Source organism: Pogona vitticeps, chromosome 3 (genome assembly GCF_051106095.1).
Source record: "Pogona vitticeps strain Pit_001003342236 chromosome 3, PviZW2.1, whole genome shotgun sequence".
Classification (NCBI taxonomy): Eukaryota; Metazoa; Chordata; class Lepidosauria; order Squamata; family Agamidae; genus Pogona; species Pogona vitticeps.
In genome coordinates, this window is record NC_135785.1 from 23,367,873 (window position 1) to 23,391,251 (window position 23,379).

The window sequence follows — 23,379 nt, forward strand, 5'->3', positions numbered from 1 at the left end:
CTTCCCATGGAATATCAAAGTCGGGGAGCAGCAGCAGAGAAGGTCCTCTCTATTTATCTCATGTTGCTCTGCATGGCAATAGCGAAATCTCAGCTAAACAAAAAAGAAATGGATCCCCATATAAAATGCTCAATTTCAGTTTTATATACCATGAAGAAATGATAAATATATTGCAGATGAATTACCTTGTTGCCCCACTAGTCAACAAAAACACATTATCATATGAAAGAAATTTTTAATTTTTATTTTACATATTTATACATAAAACTTTCAAGGTAGCTTCTTTCCACCCAACCGCATGTTTGTTAATAGCACATCTAAAAATGAATGTCAGGTAGTCAACATTCACAAAATGTTGAAAACTGATTAAAATATACATATTACTGAAAGCTACGACTTCACTACGAGGCAGGCATGTATGTTCTTCTTTTTACTTGTATAGCACCGTCAAATTACAGTCTCATTTTTTTAAAACTACGGTTAAACAATAGTTAAGTAGTCAATGGTAAAATACTGTTTAACTTAAAATTCTCTAAATAAACAAAAATAAAAGTTAAACTATCCTCTTTCTTCTTCTTTCATGTTTGCAATGTTTATAAGTACTGTACATTTTGTTCTACAATAAGATTATTGAACTGTCCAATATTTAGTGGCACAAGTAAAAAAACCCCCCCAAAACCCCTCAACAGCAAATAAATTAAAAAGCATAGGCCAATCACTGGACATAAAGCTTCAGACATCAGGAACAAGTTACCAAGCACTGTGGCAGTGCATCCACCATTTTGTTTCAAGGGGGGGCTCGTGCAGGGTTCCTCGTGCTTGGCAGATTGCACCTGGAATCAATGACCGACACTGATTTTCTTGTGCGCCACGCGTGGAGCATCAGCGTTTGTACAACCACAGAAGCAAAATGTTCTAGCTGGTTCTTTTGTCCAATGGCTTTTCCTTTTATTTTGCTGGCATTTTCTCTGCCATGTGCTTCTGCTGACTTTCAGCGTGTCTGAAGGGAAATGGGAGGGGAAAAAAAACTACATTATTAGTACATAAGAATCTGACATGAAGTGTGTTGTTGTTGTTTAAATACAGACCTTAAAAGGCTGCCTAGGAGAATAATATCTAGAAAAGAGAGAAACCTAATGCTATGGCTTGTGTTAATGCTATGTTAACTAGGATGCGACAGTTTAACTCGTGTCTATTCACAAGATTATTCAAGATGGCAATTCCACCTCAGGGGAAAAAACAAACACAGTCTTCAGTTTTTTAAAAAAAGTTATACAAATATGGATGTTTTTGAGGTGTAAAAGGAAAAGGGAGGAGAGGTTCATCTCTTTCCTACAGAAGGAAAACATGTTTGTGTTCACACAATCTAAGGAAGCGACAGTATGACCCTATTACAACCAGTTTCCTTCATATTGTAACAACATTTCAAGCTGTAACAGAACAAATAAAATCATCATTCCACACCAAAAAATTATGAATAAACTGGCCTAGTGAAACAACTCATGGAAGATGTTTGCCTGGATGATTACATACTTATTAACTAAGGTAGCAAAGTGCTTTCAAGCATGAAGATTACGGTCTCAGAAGATTGTGGAAAAAAGTCAGCTTTGGCTACAGTGCATCAAATGAGAATCTGGACTACCCGAATCCAGTCAGGACGGTTTGGAAAATTCACCATCTTTCAGCTTATCTCATAAAAATACTGTGAGGATAAAAAAGAAGATGGTGGAGAACACAGGATGGAAACCATGCATGCTTCCCTAAATTTCTGCTTACAAGTTTTGCTTCACTTTTTACTCAACTTGAGTTTCAAACTAAAATCCCATCCAAGAAAATGAACTGCATCAAACTATCACAAACTGAAGTCTTTTTTTTCAATTTCCCCCAATCTCTTCTGCCCAAATGCTTCATTCCGAATCAGACTTTCCATGTGTGGCAACAACCCTGTGAGGTAGGACAGTCTGTGAGGGAGTGATTAGCCAAATATCACCCAGAGAGTTCCATGTCTGAGGATTAATATTTATTTTTTCAATTTATATCCCACTCATCTAGACTGAAGTTTACTCTGAATTTGGGTCTTTCAAACCCATCCCAATATTGACTCTTAGCACTATATAGAGATACCCTGGATTGCTTGACTTCACCACTGAATTATGGACCCTCTGTATCAGATGCTTCCCTACTCCTCTCCTTTAAGAATAATTCACTAAGGAAGGAATGAAAAGCACAAGGTGTGGTGATGGCCATTCCCTTTTTGTTCTAGTTGCAGAGAGCATGGACACTGCATGGGTGCTCTCAAGTCTCAGCTGTCTGTATAATTTAGTAACTGGCAACGTACCCACCTTGCTGTGCCTATGAAGCAGATCAATTGTTTATTTTCATTACTATATCACCTGTAGCAGAAGATTTGGATAAGAACATGCAGTTGCACACTATTGTCATTACACCGATCTTTTCCTTTACAAAAGAAGTCCTCTGGTAGACACCAATGGAACCGTAGAGTTATTAGGGATAACAATGACAACAAACAGAGCAACAAAGATGTGATAAACACACAAAGCTAGCTATCTCAGGCTCTGTGAAAAGCTGACTTTTCTACAAAACGTCCTATACTGGAATGCAGAGGAAAGGCAGTGCAACCTCCCTGTTGCTCGCTATATATGTCTTGCAACTAAACGATATTAAGATCTTAATCTGCAGGCACCATCTAATAGGATTACCGTCATCTGGCAAGCCTAGGATATACTATTGCTGCACGCAGAAACCTTTGCACCTCATTGCAGCTGATCCTTCTCATACGATAGAGAAAGCAGCCTTATACCAAGCCAGACTATGTATTTGCTTAGTGCAGTACTACCTGTTCCGACTGCCTGTTGCTCTCCAGAAAACCTTCCTATTGCATACTTCACAGGCAATGGGATTTTTTTTGCATGCAAATCACTCTGCTTTTAAGTTTCCTTTCTGTGAACATGATGCGTTCATTAGCAAGGCTGTAAAATGGTAGTCACAGAAACTGTATGCCTGTTATCTTCTTGCATACACAAGCTATAGCAGGATATAGACTTGCTATGCAGCACAATAAAAGCCAGATCCTACAGATTCATGACCAACTGACCAAAATATACAACTTTTTATCTCGGCACTATTGATAGGCAGTGAGGCTCATTTTTCTAATGAACATGCAAGTGCAGCCCATTTCTACTGCAACCGCAGTGATCGCCAATGGAAACTTTTTTCTCAGAGCTACTAACAGTACGAAAGGGCGCATGGAGCAGAGGAGGAAGGAGATTAACTTTTCTTCCCCACACACTGCAGGCTTGATTAATTTTCCCCTCCTCTCATGTCTGCTACTAATTATAGACTTCCTAATTATGTGTTTATTGTCTTGTCTATTTTGGCTCTCAAATGGCTGCGTATATGAGCCTTTAGTTAAATCAGGCTAAAAATGCATTTCTTAATTTTCTCCATAGATGGCAGACAAGGTATTTTAATGCTAGCACCCATCTTCCATCAGCACAGTTTTGTTTTGACTCAACTCCAGGATGAGCTCTTATAGAAACTGTATCATAAATAGCTGGTCACTTTCTTTCACTCCCTCTTTCTTTCTCTGTTCCTAAATCATCCAATTTTGAAACGAGACTTTATCTACCCTACTGTGACTACAGCCTCTGAACCATTAAGGGCTGCTGCTGTTGTGAGTTGGTGAATGCAATTTGTGTTCAATGTCTCTCTTCATTAGTGAACTTTGTCCTTTAAAAAGTTCCAAACCTCTTGCATTCCCAAAGTACAATCTGTTTAGTGAGATTCAAACAAAAGATTGAGGGGGTGGAAGAAGAGAAAGCAGAAAGTATAGAGATGCTTCTCATATGTTTGATAGCCACAATCAAAATACTATATTCTGTAATCTAGGAGAATTAGTTAATCATGTGAATTCTTTCAAACCTTTGCAAATAACATTGGAAATAGTTTGGAGGATGGGGCAAACTATATTTTTGCAAGGCTCTAGAAGTTGTTTTCTAGAGTTACAAAAGTGTCAATAAAGTGGAAAAGCTGACAGACAGGAAGATGTAGGAGATGCAATATAGAGTTTCTTGCTATGTTAGAATAGAACTTTCTGTAAACAGACAATCTGAGAAACATGGAAGTAATCTGGAACAGTGGGTGACAGAGGATTTATAGAAGGGAAAGACGAAAGGTTTGTACTGCATGAGTTAAGGTCTGGATAAGCTGAGATTGGGTAAATTGAGGTTTTACTGTATTTTACCTTGTCTGCAGCAATGGTGCTAAATTATCATGGTATTGATAGGGGGCCGCACTGCAAAAGAAATATTACAGAAAAGAAACTGGGTTTGCTTTGGTTCAATCAAATTTCATCTTTGCCTGTAGATGCTGAACAAATTTGTTCCCTCTTAAAGGTAAACACTAGTACAGGTTGAGAAGTATTCCAGAGAGACATCAGACAAGTGCCGTTAACAAAGGTAATTTTGTTTCATGCTGTTTTTAAGATTCTGTGATTGAAGGTAAGGGAAAAACTCCATCCATCTCATAGGCTGGGTTCCTGCTTTCACTGTAGATCATGTTAATTGTGAATAGCTTGTCACCCTCTCAAAATTCTTCATCAGGTTCCACCCTTGAAAAACAGAATGAATATGTTTTTGCACCAGAAACATATACAGTCTTCAGCTGTTGCCATTGCTATAAACCTTTCTTCCTTTAGGCACCTGAAATGGGAAAACTCCCAGGTCAAGTTGAATATGAAGACTACTTTTTTCTACAGAAAGCCAGCAGACCAGGCTGAGTATTTAATGACATATTTTCTGGACGGAGGGAATACATCATTAATTGCACATGCTGCCTATACAGTGAAGGAAGAAATGAGAAAAGGAGCTGCAAGATCTTTAGAAGAAAAAACTTTGGAAGGGAAGCAAATGTTAGGAAGAGAAGATGGCAGCTGTTGAGTAATGAAAATGATTGGAGCTGAAATAGTAAAATGACTGGAATTCTGATCAAGAAAGACAGAGACATCACAAAGAAGTTCCAGAATAAAGTTTCTCTATTCACTTTCAAAATCACCCTTTTCATCTCCCTAGACTAAATTCACCAATTTATATGTTTCCTTCAGACAACATCCCCCGGGGAAAGAACTAAGGATCATCCTAACTACAAGCAATCAGTAGACACATCAAACATGGACACTGTATTAGGATCTGATTTGTTCAGCATCTGAGAGGAAGAATAAATGACAAAACTTGTTCTACTGTTCATATCTGCAGGTTGTCCTCTGATTTTAAAAGATAAAACAACAACAGCCCAACGCTAAACAATCACAGTAAAAAGTATTCAAATTAAATGAAAAAAATAGCCTCAAAAATCCAGAGACAAACATGCAACAATAGGCACAGTAGCAATACTCACATAGGCACATTTTAATGGTTGATGCTCTAGTTAGAGGGTGAGGCAGAACACAGTGATTACTGGATTTTTTTTTTTTACAAAAAATGGCGGAAGAGCCACTCTTGCTTCTTTGTTTCAATAGCTCCATGTGCATCCTGCCCTTTATCTGGCACCTACTGAGCCTAAACCAGTTAATGCACAACACTTCCTGCATTCCAACTCTTAAGCTTGTTATAAATGGCAGGCTTTGAAGCAATAACATCTCCCCTAATCCTAACTTACATTTTGCTCAGTATCCAGCTTGATGAGAAGTTCTGTAGAACCCCCAAAGACTACATATGATTCAGTGGTATTTTGGCTGGAATTGAAACACTTTTTGGGATATGATCCAAGTTGTCATTGATCAGTTTGACCATGATGCTGCTTGAAAATATGTTAGTGCCCAAAGTTCAGAGAGTGTTATTCCCCAATCAGTGATATGCTGGCATCATGAGCTAGATTTCACCAACAGAACTTATTAAGAAATACTGCCCACCTAGTCAAGTCCTCAATGTCTACCAGCATGGCATCCTGTTCTGTGTGCAATTCATCTCGAATAAGCAGCAGCTGCACCAATTCTTCATTCAAGCCTGATGGAAAAGAAATACAGGAAATAAGTGTCAATTATTTCCTCCTGCAACAAAGTTGTAAATCTGCTACAGAAGTTCATTCACAGAAACAGAAGGGCTCTCACTAGTTTTTGGCTTGCATATAAATAAGAAAGGGTATGAAGCAGAGATGGAGGTATTCGTACACAAATATCCTCCCACGGGTGCAAATAATCCACTCTCAATTCCACGGCTGCTGTGAGCTCCGTGCACCGTTCCTATCACTCCAGAATGCACGATCGGTGAGCCACTCTTCGACCTGGCAGAGAGGCTCATCATCTCGCCTTCTGCCAGGAGTGGCTAATCCATTGCAAGCTTCGGAGTGATAGGAATGGTGTGCGGAGCTTGTGGCAGTGGTGGAATTGCGAGTGGACGGTCTGGCCCCACGGGGCCGGACCCTCATTATCTGCACCTGCGAGGGGATACTTGTGTTCGTATACGAATAACCCCATCTCTAGTATGACGTCGTGAGTGAAGACCAATGAGCAGTATTGTTAAGAATATGCTTTAGCTAAATACCAAGTGACACAATCTCAGTGGCCATCATTGGATTTCAGCAGCAGCAGCAACACCGCCCCTGTTGCTCAAATATGATGGCAGCTGCTGAGGTTTTCAGTAGTGTTGAGATTAACTATCAACTTCAATAGTGTTGAAGTTAACTATCAATTACAACTGGCTTTGTGCGGTGTAGATTTCGGTGTGCTATGGTGGAGTTGTTCCAGCAGAAGCAAATGGGGAAGGTGGGGCAGGTCTGCATATAGTTCCCAGTTTGTATGTTACCTACTCTTGGTCTAAGATTTCAGCCTGTTGGCACAGAGGTATAAAATTAGCTTTTGCTCCTTCCAGAAGCATCACTGCATTGTGCCCATATCATGTAAGAGGAAAACTGCTACAGTAATTCCTCACTCCCTTAAAACAAAGAAAAAAAAAAGAAACATTTCTCAGGACTATGAAGCTGCAGATGAAATCCAGAACACAGATATCTGTGCTACATTTCAGATATTTACAGTGGTGCCTTGCTTGACGACGTTAATTTATTCCAGCGAAATCATTGTAGAGCGAAAACGTCATAAAGCGAAATAAAAAAGCCCATTGAAATGCATTGAAACCGTTCAATGTGTTCCAATGGGCTGAAAACTCATTGGTCCAGTGAAGATCCTCCATAGGGGCGGCCATTTTCGGGTGTCTGTAAAGCGAAAAATGGCTCCTAAACACAGTGGGGAGCCATTTTGTACACCCGGCGGCCATTTTGAAAGCCGACGATCAGCTGTTTTTGATCATCGTAAAGCAAAAATCGGTTCCTGAAGGAGGGAACTGATCATCGCAAAGCGGATTTTCCCCATTCAAACCATCGTTTTGCGATCGCAAAAACATCGTCATCAAGCGGATTCGTACAGCGGGGCACGACTGTACTACTGTTTTGGTGAGTTTCACAAAGTCTCAAGCATGTTGGCTTCATCTCAATATTTCTGTTTCAGAAGCAACATGAAAATACATGGAACACATAATTTGGCATATTACAAATATGTAACGGTGGATTAAAAACCCACAACATCTTACTATGACTTGGTTTTTAAGATTTGCAAACCCTTCCTTTCTCATGCAGCCACAGGAATATGTCATAAGAGCTTCTTCCAAGATAAAAGTTCTCTCCTCAATACCAGAGGTGGTACAGTCCAGAGATGTGTTGTATACGTTGGAATCAGTTCTCATGTCTGAACAGCCTTTTCTTTCTCAGCTGAAGTCCAATGGACAATGATAGAAGGAAAATTTAATATTATTGCGGAACAACTGTCTTCTACTTACTTTCTATCTGTGAATGCAGATCATTGACAATCACTTGTAGCTGGCCAATTGTCATATCTCTCAGGTCTGTGGGTTTTAAGCTTCTTTTCATCAAACATTCACTTATATGAGGCATATGTGGCAGCTAAAGATAACACAGAAAATACACTATCAGCAACACACAGCTTTATTAAATGAAGTGTCCTTAGCATGTTTATTGTATGCTGCAATAGTAACAACTGTAGATGAAAATTTACTATATATTATTTACTCCGGGCACTGTATGGATGTAACTTCTGCTACCACCACCACTATTATTACTACTGCTACTACTAATGTGCTGTCAAGTTGATTCTGACTTATGTCAACCTTTTCTAGGGTTTTCCAAGTAGAGAATGCTCAGCAGTTCTTTACCATTCCCTTCTTCTGGTAGCACCACGGGACTATGCAGCTTCCTCAAAGCCACACAAGCTGGATCTACTTATAGTAGGCAGAGTGGGAAATCAAACTCCCAGCCTCTGGCTCTGCAGCTAGATCTACTATAGTTTTGCAAATGAAGAATAGTACAAAAAAGTTGAGGTAAACCCTCAAGTTTTTTTTTTGGAACAGTGTGCCGATACAAGGCTACATATATGATAGCATCACATGGTGGAGCTCTTCCTTGACAGCATGATGTCAGATTAGAAGAGTGGGTGACGAGAGCAAAATCTTAAACTGCCCTCATGGCAAACACTGGAATATCAGAGAAAAGGCTGAAGGAGCTGGTTGATAAAGAGGGTTCGGATACAGATGATCTCATAGTTTCTAAATGCCATTTGCACAGTACTTTCTAGTCTATACTTACATTTTTGCCTAAGGCCTGAAAGATGTACCAGTGTGACTCAAACATAAGAGGCAAATTTTGGCCAAACCCACATTGGTTGCATATGCTGATACCCTGGAGATGATTATTAAAAAGACCAGAGTTTTTTTTGGGGGGGTTGGGGTGGGGGCCAAAAAGAGGCAGAGTTTATTTCCATCATGGTACACAGAGGTCTGGACATTTAGTTTAACATATTCAGACCAGGCCACACAGATTTTTTTCACCCCTACCTGCTATAACTTTGGGGTCAGGCGATTACAGAATAACAATCAGAATTTTACAGAATAGCAATTGGAATTTTTTAATGGCATGAAATTTTATTCACGCATTTGATCCATACATTTGCTCTGGTATTACAACCTGCTTCTATTAATGGTGAAGTTACTTGCTTTTCTGAACTCAGAAATATAAAGTGATGCTGAGGATGCCAAAGATGGGAGCTACTAGAAGGCATCGATTAAAGCAACCAAGCAAGCAAACAAAAACCCAACATACAAGATCAGCTACTGGAGATTTTTTCCTGTTCTGTTTTTCCACTTCGACTTGCATTTTGGCCATTGGTTTTGCCATCGCCAAGGCCATTTTGGCTTCAGCTTGAAGTTTCTTTTGTCTTGTGAGAAAGTCCATGTCATCCAGGGATTCAGATTCCTCCTCAGTAGTGTCTCTGTCAGAGTAGGAAGAGCTTTGCTTGCTCTAAAAGTGGACACAACATAAAGATGTCAGCTCTAAAAATGAATATATGGAAACAAGCAGATTCAGCAACTAATGAATGGATGAGCTAATTAAAATGACACTATTAAGCAGTGCAATGTGGACAACATTTAAATACACTCATCTGAAACGTATCTCAACCAATTCGCTCAGACTACACCAGGCTTTGTTACTAAGCCTTTGCTGGAATGGAACAGGAACCAAACCATATCAGCAGCCATGAGCACAAAGGAAGATTCTTTGATCTGAAGGTTAGATGTGGTATTTCTATTTGAAAGCATATTGGTCAACAGGGCTGAGAGAAAGAGTGCCCGAGACATTAAAAATTGGTATAAACTTAGTATTTGGTGGATAGCTAAATGGAACACTGCAATGACATTGTTCTCTATATGTATTTCTTTATATTTTGATACAATTGATCTAACAAGCATGTGAATTTGCCAGGTTAATTGACCAAGGCTATGAATAATCAGTGGCTCCATGTTATTTTAAAGGACCTGCTCACCACTGGAATGCAACTCTCAAGAACTCCTCTGAAACTGAATCTAGACCTTTGGCTGAAAGACATTCCCCATACTTGATGGAATGAGAATGAAGCTTACAATTTTCATTGTAAGTACAGTATACACATAGGAGACTTTGCACCAAATTTGGCAAAGTCATTCCTTTGCATTACAAATCTCATAATCTCCAAACCAATACTGCCTTTTCCCCGGGGTATTCTGAAGATTAAAATGCAAAATTCCCGAAGTATGTGAGATTCCAAAGTTTTAGTGGAAATCTCACTGTGGTAAGAACACTTCTCATTAGCCTCTGCTATGCAAGATGCCCCCAAACTATTCACTGGGGACGGAAATGCACCTATGCCTATTGGGACACTCCTGAACACTCTTAATTCCTAAGGGCATTATCTTGGTTCTGCCTTTGCCTCATGATCTTAATTTATTAAAAAGGAATTCTGAAAACAATGATAGCCCATTTGAATTGTTTGCAATGTGCAGTTTGATGCCCAACCTTTTCCAGAGCTTTCTTTGAGCTCGCAACTAAGACTTACCATGGGGGACAAGGGTGTATCCAGACTTGTTTCTGTCTTGCTGTCATCAGCATCACTGTCTTTGTCACTGCCACTGTCATTTACAAAACAAATCTGCAAATTCATCCCACTTTGTAACCTTGGGGAAAATTGGGGAGAGAGTGGATTGTCATTTTCTGCAATAATACAAGATGTACCGATCACTAGAAAAGCATTAAGGGATTAACCATTTTGTCTATGAAGAACTCATACCTCCAGATTATTTCTGATTATCAGATTATTTCTCATTCGATCCATTCACACTCCAATGTGACATTGTGGTCTATGGGTAGTCAAACAATGCAGGCTGCAATCCTATACACAGCTACTTGGGCACAAGTCTTACCAGGACTTGCTTCTGAGTAGGTATTTACAGGATTCTCTTGTTGACTTTCTGTCAGCTTTTGAGATTTAATTATTAAAGGTAGCTTTAAATAATTTGTTCTTTGTCATATTTTTAAACATAAGGAGGGAAAGACTCTGGTGTATGTCAGAATTTTACTGTATTTCAGAGACTAGGGTCCACAATAAAAAACATGATTCTTTATATTCACCCTTTTAGTCTGCCTTGGTGCAGCAATTTTTAACAACATGGACCGAGAGGAGTATGTAGGACTGATAGTGGATTGCTGGGAGAGACATTCCAATAAGTACTGAGGTCTTAAACCATATGTTTCATTGATTCAGTGGGTCTAATCCAGTTGAAGCTAAAACAATCTGATAATACTGACCCAACACTGATCATCCAAATGTACTGACAACAAAACAGGTAGTCTGAAGTAGTATGGCCCAGAATAAACTTTACTAGGTGATTTACTAGAGTGGTCTTAACCGACCAGATAGGCGGGATATAAATAAAATAAATAAATAAATATATACAAGCTGACTCTTGAAGAATTGCTTGCCTACATTCCCATTCTCTGTGAGAAACACTTTCAATAGCTGTGTGGTGATTTTGAGGCTCTCCCAGCACTGAATTCTATTAGTATATTTTCAGAGGGTTTTTAGGATACAGGACACAAAGAGACAGCTGTTCGAGTGAGAATAAAATGAGGGAGGTAATCTTAAAAAGTATGGGATATCACCATAGTGCTACTTTATTCCTGTGAGAAAGTAGATAGGATGTCTTATACCTTAAACCCTGTAATTTCCGTACCTTCTCCTACTGAGGTAAAAACCAGGAGTGCTACAATATGGGAGTGGGGGGAAGCACTATAGCTAATAGTTTAGAAAAAGCTATTTGAAAAAGGATATGCAAGCTTTTAAATAGGGTTTAAGTTTCAAAGTGAGTTTGTTAAACTTCATTGGCAGAAATCTAACTTTAACTCTCTTTTTAAAAGGTGTGTGTGTCTCTTTCTGGTTGTATACCCTGCCAATATATATTCTACACACTGGACCAAGAGAAAAATGGACAGATGATTCTCATCCTTTCTTTTTCTGGTATTAAGACAATTAATAGACGTGACCACTTCTGGCATTTCTCACATACATAGGTAAATAATTGGACTTTTTTCCCCAGTGCTGTTGCAAAATTCTGAGATTAGTTGTATTAACTTTCCTCTGTCCCAACATCTGGCAAACTACGTTCTGCTGTTCTTCCCCCATTCCAAGATAGGAGCTGTGTCTACCTTGACTGCATGATGTCCAGCCACATAACATCAAAGACAACAACTGTGCATTGCTTTACATATTTCAAACTTGGCCACGGCTTGTATTTCTACCAAGTTAAACTGGGTCATAACGATGCATTAAGCAGGATATGAGGCTGCTGGAGAAAATGGTAGTCTCATGTTGAGAAAGGGACTCCTTGATTGCTGTCATGCACAGAACCACTTAGCCATGACATGAGAACATACAAATGTTCTTATACTGTGTCATCAGAAGCTTCTACTGGCAGTAGTGAGAAAAGTCATGACACAGGGTAAGTGAAGTTACAGCTCATGGGAAGGGAGTAGAGCAGGAGAATCCAATATCTATTTTTATGAGGTTCTGTACTGCATTTTTATTTTTCTGGTATGTACTCTATCTCTATTTAAATTATGATTGCCTTTGTGCTAATTGGCAGTTTTTAACTAGCCAGAAACACAATGAGCTTATATTTTTTTTACTCCTGATGGTAGTGGTTTAGAAGGCTTATTGTATAGATGGCCCTTCAAATTAAGTTCTTAGATCCTATGCATCCCCCTGCCAAATAGGTAAAGAAAATCTTGATACTAGGAAGCAAAATTAAATTAGTGCTAAATGATTGTCAAAAATTTTACTTAAAAGAGTTCGTACCACATTACGTTTTCAAGGAGTAAGATTTTTCTATCCACTTTTTCGGATTCCCCCCCCCACCTTGGGTCCCTAAATGCTGTACTGCTGTATGCTGATGTATTTTTAATTGATGTACTATTACATTCTCTTCAATTCATTTTTAAATATTAACTGTGTTTTAATTCCATAATTTTACGTTATTCTTTGCAACTATTTTTTAATTTTTGTTGTAAGATACATCAACCTCCAGCTTTGGGAGAATGGTGGGATGTTAAATAAATAAGCAAGATTCAACTGTAAATTATCGTATACAAATTTTATGCAAACCCATGTCCTCCTCTGTCCTCTTTTTATGGTCCTCCATTTTGATGGTCTGTTAAGTGATCATTGTAGTGGAAGCGACATGTCCTCTGTGATTTATATGCTGTGACAGACTCAGAAGGTCCATTATTCAACCCATGGCCATTTCCAGACTGGGCTAAGAAACATGCTTACCAGAAAACCTGAAGAACTGCTCCTGATTGATTCTGTACTGAGCTAGATGGGCCAGTGGTCCTATGTCCCTATGTTTTCCTTTCTCTTTTCAATTTTAAACCCAGAATACAAATGAGCTACATAAAGCAACCTGCTTGAGTTTCATTTCAATTATAGGGAGAGAGGGAGGAAAAGCGGGGGAGGTTATATATGCAGAATTATTATTACAATACTTTGAGATCCCCCCCCCCCGGTCTAGACAGATTTACTGGATTATTTTAGCAAAGATATTACCAAGCGACAGCTGTACTAAATTGGGAATTCTAAAATAGCACAATCATTCTGAGTAAATGAATGGAAAACTACACAGGCAAATAATGCAAGGTCTTCCCACTGAAAACAGTTTACACGCTCGAGTAAATACATACACAATTGTCTTTAAAACTTGCATATCCAATTTGTTTTACCTTTTGATTTACAGTGGCCCATAAAAATGGAAGGCAAGCATAGATGTGTTTCATTTACTTCATTTTAGAGAGCTGTGACCAGCTGCTGTTGCTTATGTGTCTGGAACAATAATTTTCTATTCACCTGATTAGTTTTGAATGCTTCCCCCCCTTCTAAATTATGACTGCCAAATTCAAAGGAAGTTTCTTTACACCAAGACCAGTCCATCATTTTTATAAACTGCACATATAATGCCTGCCCTAAACTATTGTTGTGTATTATTCAAAAAGTATGTATCCTCTTCTTTAAACAAATAGCAATACGTATGCTAAACCAAAGTATTAAAAGAAAATGTCAGCAAATACAAATACCAGAATATCTGGACAGCAAGCTGTCCATAAATGCTACCTAGATACACTGAAAAGAAACTGTAATGATATGCATAAATATAGACGACACGTGTATTTCAGCTTCTATCAACTACTTCTACTCTGAAGAGCTTGGCAGTTGTACAACAGCTCAGTTTCGCCTCTTCAGGCAAATCCCTGTGAGATCCCTCATAAAGTGTGTCAGTCAAGAGGCTTTAGTCAGAACACAGGTAATAAATACATTCACAGACCCTCCCTTCAAGCCTTATCACAACAGTTACATGCAGATGCTCCTTACTGAGGCTTTGGCTTGTAATCTTATTGTTTTAATGACACCCACACATATTGGCCTCTTCCTTTTAGAATAAATGATTGGGAAGCAAAGAAATACTTTCGCTTTATCCATGTAGACGAGACAGTACCAACCCAACCTGCTTTCGGGCACAGTGATTTGAATTTCACAATTCCATTCATTTAGCAGAACCTCAGACAACAGTTAGGTCGATGTGTTTCTTCTTCCAAAGACAGAGGAAGCAGTATGTGTGTGGTTTTTTTTTCATAAAGTAGACCAGAATTACTAGTGTGTTGTTGCAGACAGAGTGACAGATAAGGACTCAGAAGACCTGGATTCGAATCCCTGTTCAACCATAGAATCCTATCCATAGGTGACTGGTAAAACTACTCCTTAAATATCTCACTTTCCTGATAGCCCCTTTAGGGTTCCTATAATATGGTTCTCATTTGGTGGCACATAACAAACACAGGCCATAATTAGTACACTTTTGCTACATTAATTAACTAAGGGAAAGGATCTCTCTTTCTGATTTGACCCATAGACACAAAAGGGAGTATGATGTGGCTGGCTCGATTTTTCCAATCTGATACTATCCTGAGAGCTATACTCCCTCAGAAACATGGCCAAAGTGGGAAAAGGCATGGCCAAATTAGCTAGTTATTTTTTATTTTCAAATTTAAAAAAAGAACAGTTAAGTACATTCACAGACTATAGTGATTAATTGACTATAATATTATTTTACATTAGTATATTATTTATAAAATTGTAAGGTGTTATGGTTTTGGACTGAAGGACAGCAGAGACGGGACCAGCCTGGCTTCCTGTGGGTGGGAGTTCCAGAGTCTGGGAGCAGTGACAGAGAAACATCTGAAAATGTATGTTTTTACTAACATTTGGCCGGGCTGAAAGACTGCCTAAAGACTCCTGTTAGATCATGGGAGAAACAATATTTGAATCAGGACCTTTTCCCCGGTGCAGAGTTTAGCTATTTACATATTATGCTATCTTCTATGTTATCTAAATGTTACCTGCTGTATATTATCCGTTATATCCAATTAGCTTAAAACTGCAGGGAAACTATCCAATTCCAGCAAAAGATGGTTAAAGGCTGTAAAGCAGTGCCTTTGTAACTGTTTAATCAGCAGACAATGCTCTTAAACATTATATCATCATCATCATCATCATCATCATCATCATTGTTTATTACGGTCACAGACCAGCAATATTATAAAAAAATACAGAACATACAGAACAAAACTCCTTTATGTAGTATATAAAACGTTCTTTCAGGATGACTGCAACATTTCCTCTCCAGTTCTTACAGCAATCAACAAAAATGTAGACACCTTGTCAGTAATATAAGTGGACGCATCTTCTGTTGTATGGGTGTATTGATTCCCCCCATCAATCCTGATCTCAGCCACCAGGTGGCTCATTAAATTTGGAATATGTTATAACAGAAAACAAATTTTAGAGTTTTAAATTTAAAACACAATTCTACAAGTTTTGCATATGCAGCGCAAAATCTAATGCTTGTCCTACTTAGAGCTGACCCACTGAAATATTAAGACTCATCTCATATATGTCCCATTTGATTTCAGTGGGTTTATTCTAGGTGACATTAGTACTAGTTTTAACCACTGAGAGAACCTACTGGAATATTATTAACTTGTATACAAAGCAGAAAGATGATACTATTTATGAACAAGTTATTTCAGATATATATTTTGCTGACTGCCTGCAGTGCAAAACAATTCTTCTATAAAGGTATTTATTATGCTCGCAGTGATGTTATACTTCTGGCCATCTGGACTTACACTCAACTGTGCCTCTTGACAGAATTCCTAAACTGTTTAATGTCAAGCCATAAAAGTGGTAACTGTGATTTACAGCCATTGAAACTTTACAGACAACAAAGAAGCGTAGCTTTTCACAGACAGTTACGGAACATCCAAACAATTACAGAAAAATTATTCCCAATTTTTTATTTCATGAAGAACTTGAAATATGACGGTAAACAAAAAATAGCAAACACATATGACACATGTAGGCTGGGATTCATGCTGCTCTTTGTTAGCTCCTCATTCTGAGATTTAATTTTATATTACACTTCAGTGGAAATGGACAGTAAAATATTATTTTCCATTTACTTTAATGGCTCTTTCAATGCATTATTAATAAGCAATATATAATGAATATTTGCATACTTTTATTTTTATGTCATTTTTTTCCTGCTACACAAGGCTTTCCAAAGGACTTTGAAGCCTAAAGCATAAATTACAGCTACCAGGGGAAGGGTGTGATAGCATATACTGTTCTTTTGTTTATTATCATATTGTTTATAAAGGGAAATAGGTTGACTCCTTGCTGCCTTGAGTGAGTCATAATTTCTTTCCTTAAGGTGCACAAATTACAGCTAAAATGTTCAAAATTAGGACAAGAAGATTTAAGGAAGGTTGGTGCAGAATTTGGTACACATTCATTTGTGAATAAGTCCCAGTAAGTTAAATTTTATGGCTAAATTACATATGAGGTGCGACGATGGAACACAACATGTTAGAAACAAACATTATAGATAGCCCATAATTAGAAGAGGAAATCTTTAAAGGAAGATTGTATGTAATATTTAATCATAAGCTTTCTTTGAAGTTTGTTTTATCATATATGAGATACTGCCTCAATAACACACAATTTTTACTTCAGCTTTAACTACAGGCCATCCATAACATCTGGTTCTGTCCTCAGTTATTTATAAGTACGTAGAAGGCTATGCAACTGGCTAACAAGGAACACTTTTGTGATATAGGATGGTGCTTAATGTGTGACTGAAACCTGAGCAGATATTGAAAGGCTGGTTTGCGCCATTGATGCCCATCAGTTTTTCAAATATAGCAGAAGATAAAATCTAGTGGGCTTTTATCTTATGGAATCACAGTGATCTATCATACTCCATCCTGCTACTGAGTTTCTCACAGTCTGGTAGTCTTCTAGATGCGAGTGTGCACCTGGTGATATGGTAAGAGAGAATTGGTATCTGTTGCTTACCATACACCCCACTGCTTAGTTGACTCCTTGTCAACTCACGATGTTGCAGGATTTTATCATGCATACCGTGGTCCCAGATCAGGAGCCATTCAGGATTTTATGGCATGCATGGCAAACACAGGGCTATCTTATTACTATTTGCACATGTAGCGGGATACTCTCTTGATCTGATTTTTGCTACTCCTAATGAGAGTGATCTGTTCTAGGGAGTTCAGAAATTAATAGACAGGCTGCCATCTACCTGAGTTTAAAATTTCTGGAATTCCTCAAGGGTAAGGAATCTTCTAAAATTGTTTATTCTTGGAGGTTAATTGATGCAGAAGGATTTCTATTTTTTTCCTGTAATTTTATAGCCATTAGAATTTGTGATCCCCTGGAATTTCTGATCTGACGGGATGGAGAGATGATGCAGGACTCTGACACATCTTTTCTATACATCTGCCTCTGCACAGAATTAAGCTTCCTTTGTTTTTTTTAGTCATTTAAAATAATGAAGGGCTTCGTTAGATTAGGAATGCAGTGATGCAGGAGAAAGACTCAGATGAATCTGACTGAACAACAGATAGGGTCCATTTTAGAGCCTACTCAATTATTGCAAGGGCATTGAAGAACTTGCATTATCACAACATTGTCCAGCTGAATTTCTGGAGTGATTATGTGGCAAATAAGAAAAACATTTTATACCATATGACAGAATATTAAGGACCAACACATTTTGTAACCCATTGTAATGAAATGGCAAGTACTTGGCTGATAAAGTTTGCTCAAATCCATTCTGTCTGGAGTCCAGATTGCGAGTGCATGATGACTGAGATAGCTGCTGGTCTAGTTCTCTATAGGTTTCATTTGTTTTTCAGCCTGAGAATGTGAACAAGTAGCTTGGAGAGGTGAAGCTAATTTTATATATACAGTATATATACACACACACTGTATGACATCTTAAAAACAAACCATGATTTGATCTCACCATTCTACATCTTTACTTGGATGTTAACCTTGTATTTTAAAGTATGGGCTTAGAATGAATGATGGCTTTCTTTAACAACAATGATTGTATCCATCTCAGGTTTGGAGAAAGAATGGTTACTAGGCTATGTCAGATGAGTTGCAACTACAATAAGCCCATTGAATCAGTGGGGATTTGGTGAGTCAACTCCTCCATACTTCCTTTGATTCAAATGGGGCCTATTCTACCTGTGACTTGTCATGCTGAACTAGAGTAGGCCCATTTAAATCAATGAAATTTATGGAGGAACTGTCTTGCAAAACCCTCCTGATTTAATGGGCCTATTTTATTTGCACTTTATTATGCTAAGCAGCAAGATTTCAGCCTGTGTTGTTCATCTGGCCTTTCCCCCCTCTGTATTTCTTAATATTTATGTGAAACTGCTTGGAAAAAGCATCCCAGCTATGGTAGTTGGGTCTCAGCACTATTCTAATGCTGCTACCCATCTCTCTGCCATTTACAATGCAAGTAAAAAAGACTATGGACATCCTGAACCTGTCTTGATATAGGAATAGAAGATATGTGGACAAATGAACTGCTGGATCACTCAGTGTCTTAATAATCTGGCTGAGGAGCCAGAGGTTAGAAGTTCAGTTCCCCACTGTGCCTCGAGAGGGGCTAGACCCAATGATTCATAGGGTCCCTTTCCAGCTCTGAAGTTCAAAAGTTCAAAGGTTATAAACTGAGGATCAGTGCCACAAAAACAGAGACTCTTGTTCAGAAGACAAGCCAATCTGGCATTGAAATTACAATCTGTTCTAGATGGAACTGCACACCTTTTGAAATATCAGTTTCACGGTTTAGGAATTCAATCAGTATTGCTTCTAGAGCAGTGGTTCCCAAACTTGGATCCCCAGATCTTCTTGGACTACAACTCCCAGAAATCCTGGCCTGCACAGCTAGTGATGAAGGTGTCTGGGAGATTTAGTCTAAGAACATCTGGGCATCCAGAGTTGGAAATTACTGCTTTAGAGCAGTGGTCCCTAACCTTGGGCCTCCAGAAGTTCTTGGACTACAACTCCCAGAAGCCTTCACCACCATCTCTGCTGGCCAGGATTTCTGGGAGTTGAAGTCCAAGAACATCTGGAGGCCCAAAGTTGGGGACCACTGCTCTAGAGGGTCACACATCTACAGTGGTCTTGAATGGCTTGATGCAAGTTCAGCTGGTGCATCAGCTGTGTCATTCTCCTGGAGAATCCATTCTTCAACCACTTCTCATTTCAATTAGTGTAATGCATTCTAGGTGGAACTTCCTCTGAAAACCTGTAATCACAACAGCAAAAAGTGGCAAGCATTTACATGGTATGGTTGCTGTATGTTCTATAAAATACACAGTGCTGGTACTATAACAGCAGCACCACTTGCATCATTTTCATCACAGCCCAATTCAAGGTGCTGATTCTCATGTATAACCCTCAGAAAAGCTCAGAGGCCCTCCGTGAATCTTATTTTTGAAGGTTATATTGGCTTCACATTTGTCCTGATTTACACAGGCATAAACACTGCTGTATTCTAATTTTTCTGTGTGTTGGCTTGGCTTTAAACGTTTCTCTATTTTGCTTTTAATCATTTATTTTGGACAAACACTATTGTATTGCTGCTTTTCAATAGCACATTACTGTGAGGGCCTTGATGGGCAGAAAGGAGCCTATACAGTATATCTATGAAAGATAAGGCTACTATTGCTTCCAGTTATGATGGCTATATTTTATCTCCAGTATCTGAGGTGTTAAGCCTCTCAGTACAAGTTGCTAAGGAACGTGAGGTGGGGGATATTATTGTGAGTTTCCCATAGTCATCGAGTTGATAAGAATAGGAACAAAATGCTATGTGAGACATGTCTCAACTCACCAACACCAGATTTGTCAGGTCACACATAAACAGTGGGGCAGGCAGGCAGACAGACAGAACTGTTTTATTTTGCCTCACTTCACAAATTCATTGGCTTGGTTTTTTTTTTTTTTAATTATTTACTGGTCTCTTTCATGCAAATCGCTCAAGAGCAGTTTACATGCCCCATAAAAGGAAAAATCCAAAGATGGACAAGCTGGTATCTTCCAGATGTTTTGAACTATAACTTCCATAAACTCCAGCCAGCATGACTAATGGTATGGGATTATTGAAGCTGTTGTCCAGAATAATTTGGGGGCACCAGATTTCCTTCCACAATAAAACAGTATTAAAACAAAAAGCAGGGAACAGCAAGCTAACAGCAATAACCCACAAAGCAAAACAGTAACAGAAAAGCTCTAAGCAGCTGATATTATAAAAACCTCTTTCAAAAAATAATGCTGGAAGGCAGTTACTATACCCTAAACTTAGCAGAATCCTCCATATGTGTTTGGTTTCTTGCTAATGATGAAAATTAGCAACCTGATTCAAAACTAAAAATATTGTGCTAACAGAAAATTCCCTAAAGAAAAAAAAATCCATGCAATCCATTTATTTATTTATTTATTTATTTATTTATTTATTTATTTATTTATTTATTTATTTATTTATTTATTCAATTCATTTCATTTCATTTCATTTCATTTCATTTATACCCCACCTATCTAGTCAATTGTGACCACTCTAGGCAGCTTCTTCTTCTACAGATGTTAAAAAAATGAGATTACATTCACAGAAATAAATAAGTTTTTTAAAAAAAACCCTCAAGCTCTGACTTTTGCATGACTACAACAGAGTTTACATGGAAAAGCTATGTTTTTTAATGTGGTCTCATCCTGCACAATGTTGCTATAGTGTTTATAGGCCTCTTTCCTCAAGCTGGACAGATCTCATAATTTCTTATCACGCAATTATCACTTGACAATAATCAGGTTTGCACAACCCACATTAACTCTTGATCCTTGGCTGCTGGACTTTTGTTATTTCTGAGCTGGCAGACTCTAGGTCTGCATGATCTACTTTGATTTTTCTCTAGAAGCAAGAGAGCCACCAGCTGGAGTAAAGAAAAAAATAGTGGCTCAAAAATACAGCAAATTGAGAAACAAGTTGTCTAGCAGCACAAATTCAGTCCTAGGTTTTCAATATCAGAATAAAAGTCTGTACACAGATCCTTTCACACACATCTATTCTTCTTCCACTGTCTGCCTTCTTGAGCAACATAATGTTGAGCTGAAAAGGGCATTTTCCAGTCTCGGTGCTGTTCGATCATTGGGAGTTGGATGTTTACTGTAAATTACCTAAATTACGTACTGTCCTCTGAAGATGCCGGCCACAGAGACTGGCGAAACGTTAGGAAGAACAATCTCCAGAACACGGCCAAAGAGCCCGAAAAACCCACAACAACCAATAGCTTATGCTCCTTGTTTAACTGGGCAGAAGCAATGTTTTGAGATCTATCCTGTTTCCCCAAAAATAAGCCATACCCCCAAAATAAGCCCAGGTTAAATGAAACCCTGCCCTCCACCATTGTGCAGCAACCAGAAGATGACATGGCTATATTTGACTAAATGTATAGTAGATGCTTGTACATGAAAAAATCCCCTGAAAATAAGCCCTAATATGTTTTTAGAGCAAAAATTAATATAAGACCCTGTCTTATTTTCAGGGAAAGGATAGATTGTTTTAAGCAGAAACACAAATGGTCAAGGTCTCTCCTCCCCTCCCCGGGGCTATCAGGGAGCTATATACCATAACTACATGCCAGTTTGGACAGTCAGTTTCCAGCTGGAACACATTATATGCCACAGTAGCATCACAGCACAGTGACAATATGTTTATAGTTGGGACATTCCGGTGTACTTTTTTATAGAGGAATTCCCTGATCTTCTTTCCTGCTTCATAGTCCAACTCTCACTTATTAGCTGGAAAGTTCTTTTCCAAGAGGTACAACACAGACTTCAAAGGGTGTATATGTAATACTGACACTTCAACTGGTATCCATCCATAACACCCTGAACACTTTTAAATCAAGTAAAATATTGAAGAAATTATTCAAAAAATATGTTGCTGACATTTCTTTAAATATTGATATTCTTCCCCACCCAGGTTTAAAATGGCTTAGGCAGAAGAATATAAAGGCATGCATTTTTAAACACATATTCAAGAAACGCAGAATGAAGTTCTAAAAAAAAAAAACGATTTATATTCACTGACATGGAAGCAGACATGACCTTTACATAGAACTTTAGAAATGCTCAGTAGCTATGACAAATTCCACTAGAAATGAAAGAAGACTAGAAGTTTTACAAATTTATGTTGAGATGGTTGAGAGGTTTCTTTTGTGGAAAGATCTTGCACAAAAAGAACACTAGAGATAATGTCACAAAGCCTCAACATTCTAGATTTTAGCTGCACACATGAGGTGGTATAAAATGGCTGATGTTATGCCATATAGAAAGCCATTAAAATGAAGAGTGCACAATGCAATTTAACTCACCGAGAAGAAAGGCTTGGCTTGCCACTTTTACTACAGCTGGTATAAATTCCTGGGCCATCATCAAAGAAACTTCCAAGGGCCAGTTTCTGTCTGATAGACTCCCTCTCATTTTTTTGAGCCTTAAAAAATGCAGAAGAAAACAATTATGATCACCCCACTGACAGCAAACCACATTCCCATCTAAACAGTTCTTTAAAGTTAATCTGCCACATAAACAGTCACAGAACAATACTTCAAGGCTAGTCCAGCACATCAACACTCAACAACAAGAGATAATCCAACAGTGCCATTAAATTCAATTTTACTTACCCTCATGGATCCTTGCATACTACACATTTGGCACTTTATCATGTTAAAAGTAAAGATCTTTTTTTCAACCAGGAGGAACACCAGGAGGCTTCAACTGTTAGCCCCAACTGAAGTATTTATTTATTTAAAATATTTTATCCCACTTTTCTCCTAGACAGGACCCGAAGTGGCTTACATCATTAAAACACTATGTTAAAGGTAAAAATAGTGAACTATTCAAATATTAAACAAATTAATAACATACAATGTTAGGTGAAGGATTACTAAAACAGATTTAGAAGCAACAAAATGCTTGTTTTAAAACCTCTCCTAGACAGTCTG

The 23,379-nt window shown here is 38.3% G+C and overlaps 1 protein-coding gene across 9 annotated transcripts in view; it reads right to left on the reverse strand.

Annotated features, from left to right (window-relative positions):
- Window positions 1–221: 221 nt before the first annotated feature.
- Window positions 222–23,379, reverse strand: part of SCHIP1 (schwannomin interacting protein 1) — a 525,056-nt gene continuing 501,898 nt past the window's right edge. For 6 of the 9 annotated variants that reach the window (XM_020791781.3, XM_020791783.3, XM_020791784.3 and 3 more), the window contains 7 exons: window positions 22,750–22,868; window positions 10,454–10,571; window positions 9,184–9,381; window positions 7,848–7,971; window positions 5,930–6,023; window positions 4,265–4,315; window positions 222–1,000 (listed from right to left, as the gene is read on the reverse strand). In XM_020791781.3, coding sequence (XP_020647440.3) covers window positions 949–1,000; window positions 4,265–4,315; window positions 5,930–6,023; window positions 7,848–7,971; window positions 9,184–9,381; window positions 10,454–10,571; window positions 22,750–22,868 — 756 coding nt within the window. In that variant the 3' untranslated portion in view covers window positions 222–948. The remainder of the gene's footprint in view (window positions 1,001–4,264; window positions 4,316–5,929; window positions 6,024–7,847; window positions 7,972–9,183; window positions 9,382–10,453; window positions 10,572–22,749; window positions 22,869–23,379) is intronic. The other 3 variants (XM_020791782.3, XM_078389052.1, XM_072996132.2) reach the window with 1 other exon arrangement.